Source organism: Rhamphochromis sp. 'chilingali' (assembly GCF_963969265.1).
Source record: "Rhamphochromis sp. 'chilingali' genome assembly, chromosome: 19".
NCBI classification, from domain to species: domain Eukaryota; kingdom Metazoa; phylum Chordata; class Actinopteri; order Cichliformes; family Cichlidae; genus Rhamphochromis; species Rhamphochromis sp. 'chilingali'.
In genome coordinates, this window is record NC_137946.1 from 23,809,555 (window position 1) to 23,829,154 (window position 19,600).

Here is a 19,600-nt window from a genome sequence, read left to right on the forward strand (position 1 = left end):
AATTTTGAATACAACGCACATTAAGAACAAGCCTTTACACTTTTTAAACTCCACCCCTCTATGTGAATGTGGTTGTAGAGGCCAGCAGGCCTATTAGAAGAGGTGGGGGGTGGCGTACCCCCAGACTCAACGTCTTTAATATTGCATGTTGGTACCCTGGCTCCGTGCAGCCTCGCCTAGCTTCAGTTTGGCTTGGTGAGTCTTTTCCCACCATAGGTTATACGCGCAGACTTAAAATGAGTGTTTATGTGTGCGTTTGGAAGGCAAGTGCGGTCTGATGTGACGATGGAGGAGGTGTGCTGTAGGTTCGCAAAGTGTCGCAGGAGGACGTCCTCCCTAACCCTGACACTGCCCCGGCCCAAACTGGTAAGGCTTGAGATTTTAAAGATCGTCTGGGTTGCTCCCGGTGCAGAGAGGGGAGCACGGACATTGGTCCGCCTGCACATAAAATTGAGGTTAAACAGGTTTAACGAAATGTTTTTAATTCCTCAGACTCACACTCTGTCATCCTCATCTGAGTTTAGGACAGTTCTTTTCTTTTCCACAGCTGTTTAGTAGATGCAACATTTGTTTTCTAATTCTGAGCCTCTCCAGCCTTGATTTAATAGACTTGTAGTAAAATCAGCACCTGACATTTCAGACACTGGTGTTTGTTTCCAGTCTCGCAGAGCTGCTCGGTCTTTGATCGAAGAGTGCCGCCATTCTCAACTTCACTAAGAACTTTTTTCTATTTTATTTTCCCTGAAAATCTCTACATTGAGGGGCATTTTATTGTTTTTGAAGCAGGTTTCCTAGTGATGTGTACTGTGATGTGCATTTGGGAATTATTTGGCGTCCAGTTAATACAAATTTCTCTAAAGAGACTTGGAATTCACAATATGGAAACTCGTGACTCGTCCCCCTCTGTGCTTGAAGTGGCTCTGTGGTATGTGAAGCGTCTCGGTTCAGTGCAAACTGAAGGCTACGCAAATGTTTATAGGTTACACCGGTGAGGTTGCTGGTTCTGCGCCTTTGCGCTCAGTTAACACTACAGCACTTTGATGCTCTTGCCTTTGGAAGCCTCTTGACTGTTTGACTGACAGCTTTACCTCATTCTGTATCTGGATTTAGTGTTATTGGAGAGCGAGCTCTCAGCAGCTCAGATTTTGAGTGTATGTGGGCAATTTTCAGCAAACGTGATAACAAAATAAAAACAATATTGATTTTGTTTGTATCAAAGCTCACACGTCTTTGTGGAAATTGTCTTCTTCTCTGGAAGTAGACACATTTATTTATTTACTGTCTTTTTTGTTGCTTGGTGTATTTTCTGATTTAATTGATTAACTTGGAGTTTCATGCATGTGCTTTTGTGCTTATTTTTGCCTTTTTTGGAGGGAGGGAGGGAACTTCTGTTGAAGTTTGAGTATTCATCTGTGTCCTTGTGTGTACTCTTTACATGTGTAAGCTGTCTGTGTAACGAGGAAACCAGGATTTACTGTTTAATTGTTTTGTTAAGGTCACTCCAAAAATATCAAAGCAACCTCCAAACCTTCACAGTGTACCAGATATCGTATCTGTCTGCACCCCGGCTCATAATTCACTGCAATGTGAAATATCCTGAGCTCCATCGTCTTCAGGTTAATTAGCCCGGAGCATGTGAAACCAGCTGTGGCTTTCAGCCTGATGAAACAGCTGTGTGTGTGTGTGTGTGTGTGTGTGTGTGTGTGTGTGTGTGTGTGTGTGTGTGTGTGTGTGTGTTTGCCTCTTTTGAACCTTGTGCATGTTTGCCTCAGCTGAACTCATATCCTCTTCACCCTCTCTGTTTGTCTTCTTCTGTATCTCCCACTTCCTCTCTGTCTGAGCAGCTTCCTGCCGATCTCAATAAGATGCACCTAACAGACCATGCCCACCAGCAGGTGATGCACATGCCGCCCAGCCAGTCGGGATGCAGTATCGCCAGTGACTCGGGTAGCAGCAGCCTTTCAGATATTTACCAGGTGGGTACCTCCCTGTTTGTGGTAAAAGTTTATTGTATTTATTTGCAAATAAACCCACACATAAATATGGATTTATGGATACAAATTTCCACAAAGCTGATTATTTTTCCCTTTCATTTTGCCAAATTCCTCTTCTCTTTCCTTTAATTGTTCAAATTCATTATAAAAAGTCAGTATTATGTAAAATAGGATCCAGCCAGTCAGTTAAAACTACTCTTGTCTCACAAATTACTTGAAGTATCCTCATGCTTTTACTGCAAACAAGCTTTTAATTGAATGAACTCTTTCCAGTCCTGTGACAAAACCCTGTCTACTGTTTCTGGTCGTGTGTTTTGCTGAAAGGTGAATTCTCTCCATTTTCATGTGTTCTCAGTTTATCAATCAACCCTCCGCCCACCTTCCTTCTAATCCTTTTTGTCTCTCTAATTATTGTGCGTCCTGGTGACTCGTCCCCCTCTGTACTTCCTGCAGCAGATTAAAGGTCACATGTAGAAAATGAACCTAACACTTACAGCTCCATCTTTAGCTGAGCTACAGCAGGTAGAACAGCTCAATCTACATAAGGGAAATTCCTACGTGTAAAAGTAAAATAGCCAAAGAAGAGCCTTTGTCTTTGTATCTGTCTAACATTCCTGCAACATTTTTGGCAGTTGAGCAAGCTTTTAAGTGTAGACTGTGTGAGTGATTGCAAATCAGTAACCCATAAAAGCAAACATAAGCTTTCCATGTAATCATTTTAATCCCTTAGCTCTCCTAATCCCCCCTCTTTACACAGAAAGTTGCACTAAATTTAACATTTCGGCACTGTCTTTCAGCTATCTTCCCCCCACTTTACAACCTACATGCTATATTCTGCACACGTCTGTGAATATGTGTATAGACGTCCTTTTTGACAGTGGCTTGTTAGTTCTGCTGGCTTTAATGGGAACCAGCGTGGCCTGTTTGCCACACACTAATGAGTTAGTTGATGTGCTGGTGCGATCTGTGGGCTCTGCTGGCCACAAAACTAATTTGTTTGTTTCACCCGGGAATGTTAATGCAGCTTATGTTTTTTTTCTAGGTTCCAGTACATGCTGTAAATGTTACAACAACGCATAACAAAACGTTCGCCAACAAGATAACGTTGGTGAAAGATAAGGTTAGGTAACACGGGAGAGTGATCAAAGCAGACAAACTGAGGAAATCGCCACAAATGACTGTGAGGGGGGAGACTTGCTGAATTAAAAAAATAAATAAAATGAAATCCTACCCCCTTTCTTTCTCAGGCTGTGACTGCAGATTGATGTAAGTCAGGTCGGCCCGGGTCAAACGTTTAACACAGAGACTCACTCTGTTCATCCTCAGATTAGATATTTATCACACGCATCTGATCCCATCACTTGTCGCTGACCCGGCTCTGTGTTTGTTTACAGCTGTCTTAAAGTGCTGACCCTTCACTCAGCTGTGATCCTCAGCTGTCAGTGCAGCAAAAGCTATCTGTTGTGGGTTTTCTCTTACACGTTCTTTTTGTTTTTTTCCTCCTTCCGCTCCCTCTTTTATCTCGGCTTAACACTCAGCAGCTCACCTCCCTCTTTCTCCTCATCTTTTCATCACTTTCTTTAACTCCTCGTAATCCTCTCTTATGCTTGTTCGTCTCCTGGCCGTGGTATATCCTGAACCTTTTTGCCTCCTTTCTGGGGATGGGACGTGGTAAAATGCAGTGGTTCGTGTAGATCTGATGCCACATTTCTAAGAAATGTCCCCCTGCCTCAGACTTGATCTGAGACCAGGGGTATTGGCCTGAAAGGGCAGACGATGCATTCTGAATGAACTGGGCTCTCAGAAGCACTGACTGATATGTCGGTGAGGAGGAAGAGAATGAGTTTTTGTCTCTTTTTACCCCTTTTCTCCCACACTACCTACAATGTTTCTGTTAAAAGGCTTTTTGCATTTTGTCTTAGTCTCTGAGACATATTAACTGCATGGACTAATAATTAGAAGGGAAATAAAGTTTCCTATGTTAGATCTTGTACAGTTAATTTAAAAAAATCTGCCTTTCGACAGTTCAATGTGTTAAAGATGCTCCATATACTGCCGTGTCATTTAATTATTACAAGAGGAGGAAAGCACGTTTTAAAAAGTTCAGCTGCACATCTATGTTCGCATATGTTTCCTGGCTTGTTTTTTTTCCATCTTATATTCAACCAGATTAAATTCATCTACTATCCGGGAACAGGAAAGGTCTGAGGAGCAGGTGTGTTTTAAAAGTCCTCTAAATGGCTTCTTCAACCTAATTTATAAAAACAACAGCAGGCCTGAACTTTGAATGGACTATTAGCTCAATACCCTTGGTTTGGAAAAACATAAAAAACACTTTGGCCATGTCCCAACTATCCATAGAGCCTAAGAGCTTGATTGTATTGCTAGCTGGCAAGGCCATCTTACAATCTATAGACTAGGAAATTCACTTTTCCCCACCAGATATCAACAGCTAATATATCTCTGCCTGTCTTTTCAACTGTAAATCCAAAATGTAGAAAGAATGAAGATGAAGAAAAAACGAATAATGTAGCTGAGCAAATGAAGAGATAAACGCACAATAGTTACTGATAAATTTAGGGTAATATTGTTGGGATTTTTTTTTTTTGTTCAAGCTAAGGCTAATTAATATGTATTTTGCTGGCCACTTTATTAGGCACACCTTACATTTAGTATTGTATGACCACTTTGGCCTTCAGAACTGCCTCAAATTCAACAAGGTGCAAATGTTTCTCAGAGATTTTGTCCATGTTGAATTGGTTGCATCACAGAGTTGCTGCAGATTTGTCGCTTGCACATCCATGATGCAATTCCCATTCCACCACATCCCCAAGGGGCTCTCTGTCTGGTGAGTATGGAAGCTATTTGAGTACAGTGTTCTCACTGTCACGTTCAAGCGCTATTCTGTTAGAAGCATCAATTGGAATATGGATATAAAGATCAGATACTACGAGGACCAAAGTGTGCCAAGAATATACTCCCCCCACACACACACCTTTACACCCTCACTAGCAGCCTGAACCGTTGACACAAAGCAGGATAGATTCAACGACGTTTACACCAAATTCTGACTCTGACATGTTAACGTCGCTGCAGAAATCACATTCGTCTGTAGTCCATCTGCTTCTAGGATCACCATGTGTTCAGAGGTGCTCTTCTGCATACCTTAGTTGTAACGAGTGGTTATTTAACAAAATATCTCTTTTTCAGTAAACAGGATAAATGCTGGAGGTCTAAGTGAATTATGTGGCTAAATGAGCACATGTATTCACATTATTTTGGAAAGCAGACAGAAGCAGGGGTTAAATCAGGCTTAGCTCTCCAGATTTTTTTAGGCCCACCTAAAAAAGCTAACAGACGGCCGGTAGCGCTGCCACTACCACCAGAGAGCTCCTCGATTCACCTTTAGTTGACGGTTCAATTCCCAACTGACATGAATGGCCTCATGCCCTTTTAGATCCATACTCTTCCAACCATCTGTCTGCCTCGCAGAGGAGAAATGCTGTGAAATATGAATTATGAGTGAATGGATTTAAATATTTGGCTGTTGGCCTGGTTTTTTGTAGTCTGGCACTTGGTGTCTGGGTGCAGCTCACGGTCGCTGCTACAGCTGCTTTTTCCAAGGTTATCCTTTTTTATGTTTCATGCGAGTAAATTGTTACTGAAAAGCCGTCAATGCTAGAAATTATGAACAATAAGGCTTTTTTTTAGTCTTTATGTCATCACAGTCGCACGTCTTTCATGCTCTTCATTTTTTCAATAATTGCAAATAATTGCTCACCGTGTTGTGCTTTTTAAACTGTCTTGTAATGGCATACTCCTCTTTACAAGGCCTGAGAGGACTCTTGTCATTGTAAATATCAATACCCCCAATTTGAATTTCTAGGTCACGTTATTTTGGGAATTGGAAGCTCGAGAATGATGTGAGAGTCGAGCCATTTGACACTGAGGCAATTTTAGCCCCATCAAAAGCGATTGAATTTCATAATTTAATCTTTTTCATAAGCCATAAGAAAGGAGCCTTCACATTTAATATGTAAAATGTTCAATTCATTTGTCATTTAAATGAGACATGATGGACTTCAAAGACTTCTTCCTTCCTTTTTTTGATGTTACTAACCGACCAATATTCAGTTTTTCGTTCTTTGTGTTTTGCTCCCAGGCCACAGAGAGTGATTTGGGGGATGTCGACCTTTCTGGACTTCCAGAGGCTGCAGTGGACAGTGAGGAGGAGGAGGAGGAAGATGAGGACCTGGAGAGAGCTTCGGACACTCTCCTAGGCCGAGATCTGGTCCGAGAGTGTCTAGAAAAAGATCCTGTCGACCGCAATGACGACGACATCGGTCAGTTTGACAACTTTGATTTGATTGAATTGGGATAAAAGTGACTTAAAATAAACTGACAGATTCGGGCTGTCTCAGTGGCTATTTTTAGACTCATTTAGTACAGAATGAGAGATGAGTGATATACAAATTTCCCTCTCTCATAAAGACCCCTTGCAGCTGTCCCAAAACACTAGTCTGTATTTTCAAGCAGGCACTCAGAGGCAACCTCATTAACAGAACCAAGTGGGGTCCTAAAGGAGGGGCTTGCATCAGAGAGCTGAGAGAAGCAAAGGCCTGGCCTGCTGCGTGCCTGCTGGAAGGCTGGCCTTCTCATGGCCTTCAGCATTACAAGCACAGCTCATTGAGAGGAAATACCTGACACAGAGAACAACTGAAGGGATAACAGGCTGAACCCAAATTCAACCAACTCTTATTATTCTATTTCACGTCATTAGTTACTTTTTTGATGCTTTTCAGAAACTCTCTGAAAGAATTTTCCTGAATAAACAGATAAAAATATTTTCGCTGGGCTTTCTGGGCTTTAAAAAGACATTTTTCCCAGGCGGTTGATGAATACGTCCTTGGGGCTGATGAGATGGTTAAAAGAAAAATAAAGCAGGAGAGGGCACTTAAAGTTTCGAAAATCAGGATCTTTGTTTTTCTCTCCCTTTTTTTGGAACTTCTATTACATTTTTCACCTTTGTTGGCCCCTAAAAATGTAATAAATTACTATAAAGGGATAACTGATGTAATATTTTATTTTTTTTAATATATCACAAGATAGAGAGGCTGTAAACCAGATTTAAGGACAATTGGCAGTCATCGAAATGAACCCTCTGGTACCCTTTAGAGTTTTGGTGCTTAGCTCCTAGTGTTTTTTTTAAACGTGATAAATCTACATTTTATGATTGTTTTCCTCCCATGGAAAACTCTATACGCGTTGCACTTTAAGCTACTTTCCTTTACTAAGAAAAGGGAAGATTTGAACGAGGTGTTAACACCAAGAGGAGTAAAAAGGAGCTACTGAGCCAAGCAGCATAGTTTGCAGGTTGGAGCTGGGTCACTGTGCTCTCAGCTGCAGTGCAGAGGAGGCAGAGGGAAGATGAAGAGGAAAGGTAGAACTTGTAAATGTTTCTGAGGAGTCATAAAAACTAGTAGTGCGCGCTGATCCACTTGTGCTTGGAGGGGTTAGATTTAAGACTTAAGAGCTGATGTGGAGGCATGTTTGCTGTTTGTTTGTCAGCAGCAGTGTGCCAACGCTCAAGCCCAATTTAATAAGATTTAGAGATTAAAATTTTGGTGTGCAATGCAGCATTGTCCTTGGAGTTCTGCAAGTCCTCTTCTATTTTTTTTTTCTATTTTAATCACGAGTTTTTACAGCATTTCAGAGCACCAAGGGCTGAGACGACAAGCATCCTAAAATGTTTTGTGTTTGTATTGACATTGGCAGTTGCTCTGGTGAAGTATATGAGTAACATTTTCTTGCAGACCATTTAAAAATCTATAGATCGTTTTGGAAATGTTGCAGTTTGTCTGTGGTGGGGGAAGAAGAAAAAAATCAATGTGCATTTTGCCCTGAACACCTGAGACACATCGCTTTAGTCTGTGCACGGTCTTTTCATGCTTGTTCCTCCTTCTTTTTCATTTGACTTCTTCTCTCTGCTGCTTACTTTTTGTGCAACACAGAGCAACTGCTGGAGTTCATGCACCAGCTGCCTGCCTTTGCCAACATGACCATGTCCGTGCGGAGGGACTTGTGTAGCGTCATGATGTTCGAAGTGGTGGAGCAGGCCGGCACAGTCATACTCCACGACAAACAGGAGGTATGAACAGGGTGAAAAGGGACACACAGAAACTGAACAAGTTCTATTTAACCTTCAGAATTCAATTCTTCAACAACAACTAGTGGTATTCATTTTTCACCATCCTATTTTGCCACTTTACTGACTTAGATTAATTGCTTCCAGTGTAATTACAGCATGCAAAGTATGTTTTTTATTATATCTGCTTTGATAACACACTAAATTCCCTTAATAGTTAAATGAGTGTTTATCTTTACTCAGTCTGACACAAGGTCTGTTTGCTGAGTTGCTGAATCTTAATTGGGCAATTAATGTAATCACAGTAGAAAAAAAAATCTTAACTTTGCCTTTTGTTATCAAGCAGAACAGTGATGTAACCTTTGAAAAGACATAAATAAGTGCGCACAAGTATTAAACAGTTGCAAACACGCCAACGTACCCATTATGGAAAGCAGTGATGTAGATGTGGGAGCATATAAAGGCCTTCACACATACGACAGAAGAACATATACGGAGCAACGTGCGCTTTCCCGTGCACAGGTGCACACACATCCTCGCCATCCTAATTCACGAGGCAAAACTGGTATGTGCAAAGTCACCGCAGCATATAAGCCCCGTCAATCACTCGAGCTGCTACACAGCTAATTAATTAAGTTACATGCCTGAGAAACGGGGGCCCTGTCATGGCTGTTTGGTTACATGCAGCAGCATTAGAACTGACAGGGTGATAAATGGCAATGAACTGCCAGCCGCCGAGCTCGGAGGAGGACGGGAACACACATCAGCAGGGCAAAACCATAAACGCGCACTTTAGTGGAAAGAAGACACAAATAGGTGATGTGCGTCTGTGTAACCAACTCCGTACCGTCTGTGTCGAGGCAGTTGATGGGCATTTTTCCTCCACTCCACTGCCTCTCTGTGGACTCGGTGTTGAAGGTCAAAGAGAAGCACTTGGCCCTTCTCGGAAGTGAGCATGACTTTGCTAAGTGAGTGTGAAGAGGGAAAGGAAACTAAAGAGTCTAAAGTGGTATTACAGATGTAGAAAAGAGAGAGAAAGTGCTCCATATGCTGGAAAGGAAGAGAAAATGGACAATGGGGGAGTCGAGGGAGTGTCACATGGAAAGACGCTTTTGAAGAAGAAGAATTTGTCCTTATGATCAGGGGTTAAAGTGGGATTTTGCATGCGAGAGAAACCTCAGTGCAGCTCGAGGAAAAGAGTGACTTAGAAAATAAGTCGCATATTCGTTTGTTATGGGAGCTTCAGTAGATTTTTCTTTGTGTACAGGCTGTAATTAGCTGTGCTGCTACATGCAACCTTTGAATAACAGAAGTAAACGTCTTATAGTACATTTCTATACTTCTTCATAGAATGAGTTAAATGCTAACAAACAAAATGAGCTCCATTCGTACAACCTACCCTACTACTTGGTTACATTGTATGTTTTGGGTGGCTGTGGCTACAATGTAGCTTGCCATCACCAGTGTGTGAATGTGTGTGTGAATGGGTGGATGACTAGTAAAGCGCTATACAAATACAGGCCGTTTACCATTTTCTCTTGCTGGGAGAACTGTACCTTTTAGCTAGCAGACACATTGTGTGACAAACTGCGCGGAACCAACTTGCGTGTTTGGCGATTTTTGATGAGCTGTTTAAAAAGATGTCCCTCTGTTTATGCACGCTCCTCTTCAGTCGGGCTTGCTAGATACTTTAGTCCGGCAAGGGCAACTTCACATCTGCACCATGAGCGCATCACAGGGATGCAAAGGTAAAAGAGAGGTGTTGAAGGTATAAGTGGGGCCTGGGATGTGTCTGTGCAGTCAATGGAAGCAATGACATTTTAACTCATACCACAGTAATATGTATTAACCCGCATTTCAGACTTAATTACTCATTTCCTGGCGGTGTTAGAACGCCACTCCAGATTGATAATAGGAAATAAGAACATTTTCCCTACCCGTGCAGGCTTCATTACTCATAGCAATAAATTCAGATGGTCTATCCTACAGGAAATATTATATTTGTGTAAAGTTTATTTAAAAGAGAACTTTTGTTCACAGCGCATGTGTTGCGGATCATCGTAGCCCACCTTATTAGCATTTTTATTATTTATTAGCATTAGAAATTGATGTGGGAGCCAAACTGTGAAGCACAGAGGGTAGAATCGGAGATTTGCTAGGTGAGAAACAGCAAGAGAATGAAAAGGCAATGAGGAGGAAATATCAGTTATTGCTGCAGAGGGAGCCCAGGGCTCATTCACCCGCCCTCTGTCCGCTCACACTCAGGATGAATGGCTTGTTATATTATGCCTGCTAGCATTTCCTTTTCAAAAGCCACCACTAGAGACACAATACCTCTTCACCAGCCTACTCATACCTCACACAAAGCACATTATGCTCACAATTTACCACATTTAAGATAAGATAAGATAAGATAAGATAGAACTTTATTAATCCCTCGGGTGGGTTCCTCTGGGAAATTCGATTTCCAAAAAAAGCACAGCAACGACCGAAGTTACAGTTACAGAATTGTTATATATATATATATATATACACACACACACACACACACACACACACACACACACACACACACACACACACACACATATATATAAATACAGAAACAAATATAAATAAAATATACAAAGGGGATAAATAGAATAAATAGGAATAAAAAATAAAAATACAAGTGAATTGCACATTTCAAGTATTGAGTCTATTGCACTGTTGACTATTTACAAAAAGTATTGCACAAGGTATTGTACAGTGAGGTGAAGAGGCACTACAGCTTAGTTGTTTAGTAATGTATTGCCATTTTAATAGACGTTCTAGTGAAGCTGTAAAGGTCTGTAAATCTAATGATTCAAGATAAATCCATGCCAAGTGACGGTAATGATTCCTTTTTGCTCGTCTGCGGTCGAGCCAGTATGTATTTAACACTGGTTTTAACAGATGTACCCATTTTACCCTGTTTTGATAAAAGAAAAGTAAAAAAAACCACACACATAGAAATCAGCAATGCTGTTAGATTTATAATCTCTTCAAGCAAAACAAAAGTTTGACATTGTTTATTTTGTGGTCATTTTAAAAATTATTTCTATTATTTCTACCCCTCTGTCTGTAGCTGGACCACTGGTATGTCATTCTGAACGGAGCAGTCGAAATTAGCCATCACGATGGGAGAACGGAGACTCTTTGTATGGGCAACAGCTTCGGCATCTCACCCTCACTGGATAAGCAGTACATGAATGGAGAGGTTCGCACCAAAGGGGATGATTGCCAGGTAAAAATAATCGATTTTTACACTGTTATAATTACACTTTTTATCATTGCTTTTATAAACTAACAGAACGCTGTGAGGGGTTTGTGTTTTCTTTAAAATCTTGCTGTGTTTAAGCATTTTCTGGAAAATGTGTGTCACAGTGCGAGAATCACAAAGTGAAGTCCTGCTTTCATTTCTTCTTTCAAGCGCCCAGTAGTGGTTTGCAATCACAGCGAAATCTACGTGTCAAACGTACGCTTTCCCTTCTTTCATAATCTTCTTATAAAAAGGTGGAATGATTAAATAAAAAGAGTTCAAATTGAATACAGCATTTTAGTTGTGAAGACACAGGCGTAGCTTGCGTCATATCTTTCACATCGCATACACTAGCAGCCTTTCTAAGAGCCTTGTGGGTTTCACAGAGAAACTTGGTCTTAATATAGAGCAGGAACCTGAAAGGTAGAAGAAACCTAGCGTGTACTCGCGGTAACATTGCCTCTGTCCACACTGGCCAGTTCCTCTGCTGCACACATCATTTCCTGTCTTTATATGCAAAGGAAGTTGCAGAGGTAGGGCTTGGTTAGGCAAATGCAGAAACTGATGATTTACTCAAGGGAAGGCATAGCAAGAGACGATGCTTTAGAGTAGTAAAGACTCGTGCCGTCTTGTCACCATGGTATAATGGGAGGTTAGTTTAGTTGGTGTCTAATTTATAGCAAAGGATGCTTCTGCAAAATAGCTAGCTGAGATGATTTTGGACCACCATAGGTACTTTAAATTTAGGCAGAGTATCGGGTTTAGTTTTGTTAGTGTTGGACGTTCCTACCTTCATCCGTTCGTCCCTCCCATGCCTCTCTCTACCATCCGTAATTCTACATCTGTGCTGTTGTTTGAATACCCGAATGTGGTGCAGAGCAGTATTTTGCTCTACTACAAGTTCATCCGCTGTCCTCATGTTATCCTCGACCAGTTTGTCTGCATCGCCCAGGAGGACTACTGGCGCATCCTCAACCATGTGGAGAGGAATACGCACAAGGTGGAAGAAGAGGGGGAGATTGTGATGGTGAAGGAACACCGGGAGCTGGACCGCAGCGGGACCAGGAAAGGACACATTGTCATCAAGGTTAGTAATTTAAAACGTTGAAGAGCAGCAGAGGGGTCCCAGAACAAGAGCCTGCTTTGCTTTTTGTGTGAACCCAACCTCAACCGCAAAAGATGTTTGAGATTCAAACGTAGGATCAAGACAGAGTGGCACTCTTTGTTTTTCTTTAACTGACTCGGTGCCAAAATACAATTAACCTTTTGCAATAACATACTCTAATAAAGATGAGACAGGCAGAGACACGCTGAAGGATTAACACCCAAGGTCAAGGTTAAGCTTATAATCATGCCAGAAGCTAATAAGCACGTTTAATCTCACCCTGAGCTTGTAACATGACTTGCTTCTGAAACCAGAAAGTCAAGGTTTCACACGTTATCATCTGCTAAAAGAAATACTCAAATGCCCCGTGATTGATTTAAGTACATCATCATTACAAATCGACCATCCCCCTCACATGCATCATCTTACAAAAATACGAGTGTAGCTGCTCGATGTTGTTCAGTGATTGTTAAGAGACAGAGTTAGCACTATTAGTGTTTGCCAGAGCTTTTTTTTTTTTTTTTTACGCTACATTGTAATGCCTTCCTAAACCCTTTTGATCCTTTCCCTGAATCTCCAGAGGCAGCCCAAGGTATTGATCCGATAATGGGCATGAACGATTCTCTTGGCTGCTGCTCCAAGGAAAAGCTGCTGGCTCTGAAACACGTCCAGCGGATAAGAGTCGATTCACAAGTGTTAGCATTTCTGCTTCTGTTTTTGGCTTTGTTCTTTTTGTGTCTGACAAAAGTGGATTCTTTTCTAGTTTCTGTTCCCTGTCAAATGAAACATCCCCCCCGAGAAACCTCTGCTATGGTGGCATTAACAATAACAAACTCACAGAAACAAGAACAGTGACGTTTATACGTCACCGATACTTTAAGTCTGCTGCTTAGGAAAATAAATTCCCCTAGACACAGAAATCAGGAATGTAGCCTTGGATATTTGAGGTATTTTATTCTTATACAAATCTAAATTATCAGTAATTCTTCAAAAAAAGCATTTGCACTTGTAAAATACTTGTTCTGTGTCTGTGTGTGTGTGTGTGTGTGTGTGTGTGTGTGTGTGTGTGTGTGTGTGTGTCTTTTTTATTGATGGGACACTGACAGCTCTGTTCAATACCTGCACCTTTATAGCTTATGTCCTTGTCACTATTCTGATTGATATTGACACAGCTTGGTGTTCTTGCCTCTCAGATCCGTCGTAACCTTGGACTTTAACTGTCTTACATGTGTATCTATGTTTTTCTCAGCTCATCCTTATGTATATATATTTGTGTGTGTGTGTATTTTTCACCCCAGGGAACACCCGAGCGTCTGATCATGCACCTGGTGGAGGAACCGTCGGTGGTCGACCCCACCTACATCGAAGACTTCCTCCTGACCTACAGGACATTCCTTTCAAGTCCCATGGAGGTTGGCAAGAAGCTGCTGGAGTGGTTCCAGATGGACAGCCTTCGTGACACGGTGAGTGTGTGTGTGTGCGCATGCATGTATGACTATCTTGTGGCCGGTGGTCACTTTCTCGCGCACCTTCAGATTTCTATTTGAGTGCCATCACTTGAAAGGATGGTAACCTGTGCCCGTTGGGGTTGCGTTGGGCAGTTGTAATTGGGATGGTTAAGATGTGGGTAAGGAGCTTTCTCATACTTTTGCATGGTGTATGGAGAGATGTGTGAATGCTTTCACACAGTATCAGTAGGTGTGAAAAATGTAAAAAGCCACAAAGTCTGGAAATGGCAAAGCATTAGCGTGTGTAGACGCTGCAAAGGTGAAAATGCTTATACAGTTAAAACGGTCTACATTAATCATTCATTATACGGTGGTTCTCTAAATGGCGGTCCCTCTTGATGTTTTGCATCCATGCATGTTGATGGAAATCCACGTGTTGTGCCTCGGCCACGCCGATCAATAAGAGTTCAGCAAGCTCAGCCGTCTTTGAGCACTGTAGCGATTCGTGCGTGCCTGACACTCCCGTCGTCCACAGCTACGTTAACCTAAGATTAGCCTTGTACAGTCGATAGTCTTTATGCGGTTGTCATTCAGGCTTATAATCTTCAGCCCCCTTAAAGAGGAACTAATCTTGTAGAGAACGAACACAGAGAGAGAGAGAGACAGAATATGGAAGACGAGAAAAGAGAGCATGAGCATAAGTTGCCTTGGAGACACGCACACACACAAACACTGGCACAAAGGAGAGTGAAAAGCAGAGTGTGTACATCGATCCTCTTTATTGATGCATTGTGTTCTACTCTGACCTTTTGCAAAGGTTGGAACAATGTTCCCACCCGTGTAAATTTACAGATGTTATTATTTCCTTCTGCATTTTTTCCCTTCTAATTATTGTGGCAGAAATTAAGCCATCAACTAGTAGTTAACAGCTTTTCTCTGCAGCCATATGCTCGTTATTATACAGCCTCTGTTTCTTATGCGTTACTAATTACTATGGTTTTTCTTTCTTTCCTCAGAAGCTAAAGATAGATACCTCTATAATTGGACTGAAGAATTAACCGAGTTTGCATTTTGTTATGGTAACAGTCATATTTTTAATCTGAAGCTGTAGGTTGTAATTAATAGACTCACATTTCCAAGCATTTCGCCTCCCAAAGTGTCCTTGAAAGTCTAACTCCTGGTAGAGTTCAATTCAAGATGATCTCTGACCTTAGCAAGCAGCATAATTATCAATCACATTTCCTGTCGAAGCTCAGCTGAAGGACTTTGGAGAATGTGAAATGTAAAAACACATTCACAAGACCTACCTTTGTGTGCTTTGTCTCTCTGTTTCACAGGTAACAAGAATAGTGCTGCTGTGGGTCAACAACCACTTCAACGACTTCGAGGGTGACCCGGCTATGACGCGTTTCCTGGAGGACTTCGAGAAACATCTAGAAGCGACAGTAAGATCAAATAAAGACTGTTGACTTATTCTCCAATTCAGTGTTTTTAAGCTCAGAAATTGTGTTGCGTTTTCTCCAATAGTAATAGTGATGTTAGCTTTTATTTACCTCAGCTTGTGTAATTGGCCACATTTTGGCACAATGTCTTGTTTTGATGTGCTCGTTGATTTGCCCTATCAAAGTTCTCGGATTAGCCTTTAAATAAACACTCAACACCTCCCTGCCCTCTAGCAGAAATCCTTCATCGCATGCAATAACAAAGACATCAAAAATTATTTAAATGCTAATTCAGAACAACAAGTTCTTGAAAGTAACAAGTCTGTCTCTGTGAACTCATTAAATTATTTATGCACTTTTTCCTCAGCTTTTATCGCTGAAAATGTAAAATATATTTCAAATATTAAAATCATCATGGTCATAGCTAAGCCTTACACCTCTAGTTTTATTGGTGTATTATGATAACTCTTTATGGTCTAGATTCCCTGGAGCAGAATGCTAGATAGGGTCAAACAGTTAATGCATCAGTATTTATATTCTACCTCTTCTTTTTTTTTTTTTTTTAATTATTATTGTTGTCCAAAACAACTTGCAAACCTAAGGATGCGAGCGCACATGTAAATGCAGTTCTGTTTCAGTTCATAATTTTCTCATTTTTACCTCATCGTCAGAAAATGAAGGGCCATTTGAGACTGCTGAACATAGCATGTGCAGCCAAGGCTAAGTGGAGACAGATCACTCTGCAGAAGGCATCTAGGGAATCACCGCTCCACTTCAGCGTGCAGGGCGGCAGCGAGAGAGGATTTGGCATCTTTGTCGAGTCGGTGGAAGAAGGAAGCAAAGCTGCAGAAGCAGGACTCAAAAAGGGGGATCAGGTAAGAGGACAGTAAGGAATAGTGTGGTGAAGTCCTAATATACATACACCGCTGCATGAAATGCACAATATATATATAGGTCTAATTACTTTTACTTTGCAATCCTGGCAAGTACTTTATTCCATTTAAATGCATCCCTAGATGTTAATTAGTCCCCAATTAAACAGTTATAACGAGGACCATCACGGCGCTTCAGTCAACTAGTTCCCAGATGATTGTGGACTGTATAGCATGCAGTCACATAATTAAATGTTCTGTGTGATGTGATCCACCCCGATCAACTTAAAAATCATAATAAATATATATTTATTAAAATCTTTCAGGTTTTAGCTCTTCCCAGCAGGAGTACTGATCTTTTACCACAGTATATCACTTCAGCATAGTCTCATGATTTGGTTTGTCCAGCGGTTACAAGGTCAGCAGTCTTATTTAGAGGATCTAATGTGACAGTGTGGTTACTGTACAGTGGTCTGTCACACAGATTCTTCCCATTGCTGGTGCGTAATGAGCCTTTCGTCAGCACACTGCAGCCTGTTAATTAGAAAGTCTGATCATGTTTAGTGACTTCTCTAAATTGTTAAGATGCCATTTGATGTCTACTAAGGTTTCCGGGGGGGGGAGGGGACAGAGACAGAGACAAAGGTGCACGTAGTGGACATTATTGATTTAGAGTGGATGTTAGGAAGGGCAAAAAAATGCAAATCATGACTTTGAAAAATCATCTCAGTGTTGACAGAATCATGCATTTCTTCTTAAAGGCTGATCAGCATTCAGGGAATGAAAGAGGGAAGTAAAAACAGTAGTGCTATCCTCATAGTCAGTCAAACTGGAGTAAAGATTTATTTCTCAGCATAACAAGCAGGAGCTTGGAGTCTGGTCAGTATTTAGGGAACGGAAAAAGGAACTTGAAACAATAAAGCCAAGTCCTTACATATATCTGCCCTGCAGCTCTCGTTACCTCAAACCTGGACAAAGAGTCACTCATTAAAACGGAAGTTGAGTGGCTTTGAGGGCCAAATGTAGATTTATTCATCAACTCAGCTGGGAGTTGAAGCTTAGATGGCAATAATTACTAGATTAGATTAAGATGGTCTGAGTATTAAAGCCATCAACTGTCATTCACACAGATATCATTACCAGCTGGAATTTAGGTTTGCGGTATAACTAATGAAGGTATTTGAAGAAGACAGTTCTGTTATAACGGTGGTTAAAGTGAAGGTCTGGCTTCCTGTAGCTGCACATCAGAAGAACTTCATAATGACTCATCTTGCCTGTATTTGTGTCGCTAGCCTTTGTGCTTGTTGTTGACACAGTTACAGATCAGATATCCTTATGCTGAACGTGTCACAGTGAGAAAACAGTTAGCCCTGAGCTATTTTAATCTGGGACCCTTTACTGTTGCTGTCAGGGACGCTGTGAATGAGACTGAAATAGTTTGTGGTATTTTTTTTTCACAACCTTACTGTAAGGACTCTTATACTTGATGCAGGTGAACTGCTTTCACATTTTTTGATTGACTTACTGCTTTTTAAAAACAAACTGCACAGTATTCACTTGAAGCAGATTCTTCTCCTCTAAAGGTGGCAAGAAATGAACTCTCAACCGTTTCTTCCCGTTCTGAGTCATAGAGGACCAGAGCCACCTTATTAAGAGATACGCCGAGTTAAGAGAAATAAAAATAATACCAGCTGTGTTTCAGATTTGAGTCGAAGATCTACATTATGTTTTTGTCACAGTAATTTGATTTGTGCTTATGAGACTAGTGGTCACCCCTGCTGTGCTTCAGGCAGTTTTGATTCTTTGCTGCCATGTTTTTCATTTTTGAATCTATCTTGCTTCAGATCATGGAGATCAATGGTCAGAACTTTGAGAACATCTCCCTCTCCAAAGCTGCAGACATCCTACGAAATAACACACACCTCTCCCTCACAGTTAAAACCAACATCTTTGGTGAGTACATTTGGTTGCACGCCAGTTTTTGACATCCTGTCACGAGCTGTAAGAGATGGTAGAAAACCCACGAAGCCATGAAAAATAAAATAAAACAAAGCTACATTTCTCTCTGTTCCTCCTCCCATTCAGTCTTCAAAGAGCTCCTTAGCAGGATCGCGCATGAGAAGAAGAACGGCGGCCTTCACATTCCCAAGATCCAGGAGAAAAAAGGCAATCGTTTCTCCATCGCCGACCTTCCCGGAGACATGGAGTTCCCCACTGACCACAAGGCCACCCGAAAAATGAAGGCCAACACTGTGTCTGGAGGACGAAACAAGATCAGGAAGATGCTGGAGAAGACGCGCTTCAGTATACTGCCACCTAAACCTTTCAGGTAGGCGTACACATGTGTAAAAAAGAAAAACTGAGAAGAACTGCTGCCTGTATAAGCTTAAAGTAAAATTAAGTATAGAAGAAAATACTGTAAGGCTGGGATAGCAAAAATGGGGAGAGGATTTTTTGATGTTGGCAAAAAAGTGTAGTAATTTAGTAGTAGTAATTTTGTAGTAACAAAAATAGCATGCCATGAATCGAATGGTTTATGGGAGGGTGTTAGCACATTAGTGAGCTCAAGTGGGTTTCCTTGACAGCTTCAGACAGGGTGTGATTGCATCAGTCCACTTCCTTTCCATTGGTGGTTTTATTTGTACATAATTTTCTTCAGCAGGTGTGCAATTGTGACTTACTGACTAAAGTTCCTCGGTGCCCATCAGAAAGCATCAGCGTAGCACATTTTACCCTCTTCTTTCAGCTCATGACAGTAGGAAATTGATGACGACTAAAATGCCTGCACACATTTATAGATAAGTGGTGTTTCAGAGTCCAACCAACCTCTTCCTGAAAAGATACCTTAGCTGCATGAAATGTCAGATTTTCATCAGTGAGCACTGCTGTGGAAGTGCACAGCCTTTCACAGGACCAGCACAGAAAACTTCCAGGTACTGTTGGGTATTTACCACGAATTTCCATTTCTGGAAGTTCCACAAGCTTGAGAAACCTGGCGGTTCAGCCTCAGTCTAATCCGCCTAATCTTTCACGTATTTTCAGCCGGCGTGATGCAGATCTTTTCTAGGCAAATCACAAGAACGCAAAAAAACATTATCATCTCATAAGCATTGCCAATCCATAACCAGCCATTGTACTGGCAAGCATCTGCGGCAATCGAGGCTCACATTCAGTACTCCTCCCGTAACAGGCTTGATTTCATTTGATCATTTCATGCCTCTCCAGGCCTCATTTAAATCCGTACTGTGACTGTGTAGACAGGAACGCTGTTCTCTGTTAATTACAGAGCCGGCTCACTCAACTTTTCTGTCTCG

At 41.3% G+C, this 19,600-nt stretch overlaps 1 protein-coding gene across 6 annotated transcripts in view; it reads left to right on the forward strand.

The window, feature by feature from the left end:
- Positions 1 to 19,600, forward strand: part of rapgef6 (Rap guanine nucleotide exchange factor (GEF) 6) — a 136,185-nt gene that overhangs the window by 87,166 nt on the left and 29,419 nt on the right. For all 6 annotated transcript variants that reach the window (XM_080867145.1, XM_080867146.1, XM_080867147.1 and 3 more), the window contains 10 exons: positions 1,845 to 1,976; positions 6,157 to 6,337; positions 8,006 to 8,142; positions 11,246 to 11,404; positions 12,354 to 12,506; positions 13,823 to 13,987; positions 15,310 to 15,417; positions 16,086 to 16,289; positions 18,131 to 18,239; positions 18,372 to 18,615. In XM_080867145.1, coding sequence (XP_080723271.1) covers positions 1,845 to 1,976; positions 6,157 to 6,337; positions 8,006 to 8,142; positions 11,246 to 11,404; positions 12,354 to 12,506; positions 13,823 to 13,987; positions 15,310 to 15,417; positions 16,086 to 16,289; positions 18,131 to 18,239; positions 18,372 to 18,615 — 1,592 coding nt within the window. The remainder of the gene's footprint in view (positions 1 to 1,844; positions 1,977 to 6,156; positions 6,338 to 8,005; positions 8,143 to 11,245; positions 11,405 to 12,353; positions 12,507 to 13,822; positions 13,988 to 15,309; positions 15,418 to 16,085; positions 16,290 to 18,130; positions 18,240 to 18,371; positions 18,616 to 19,600) is intronic.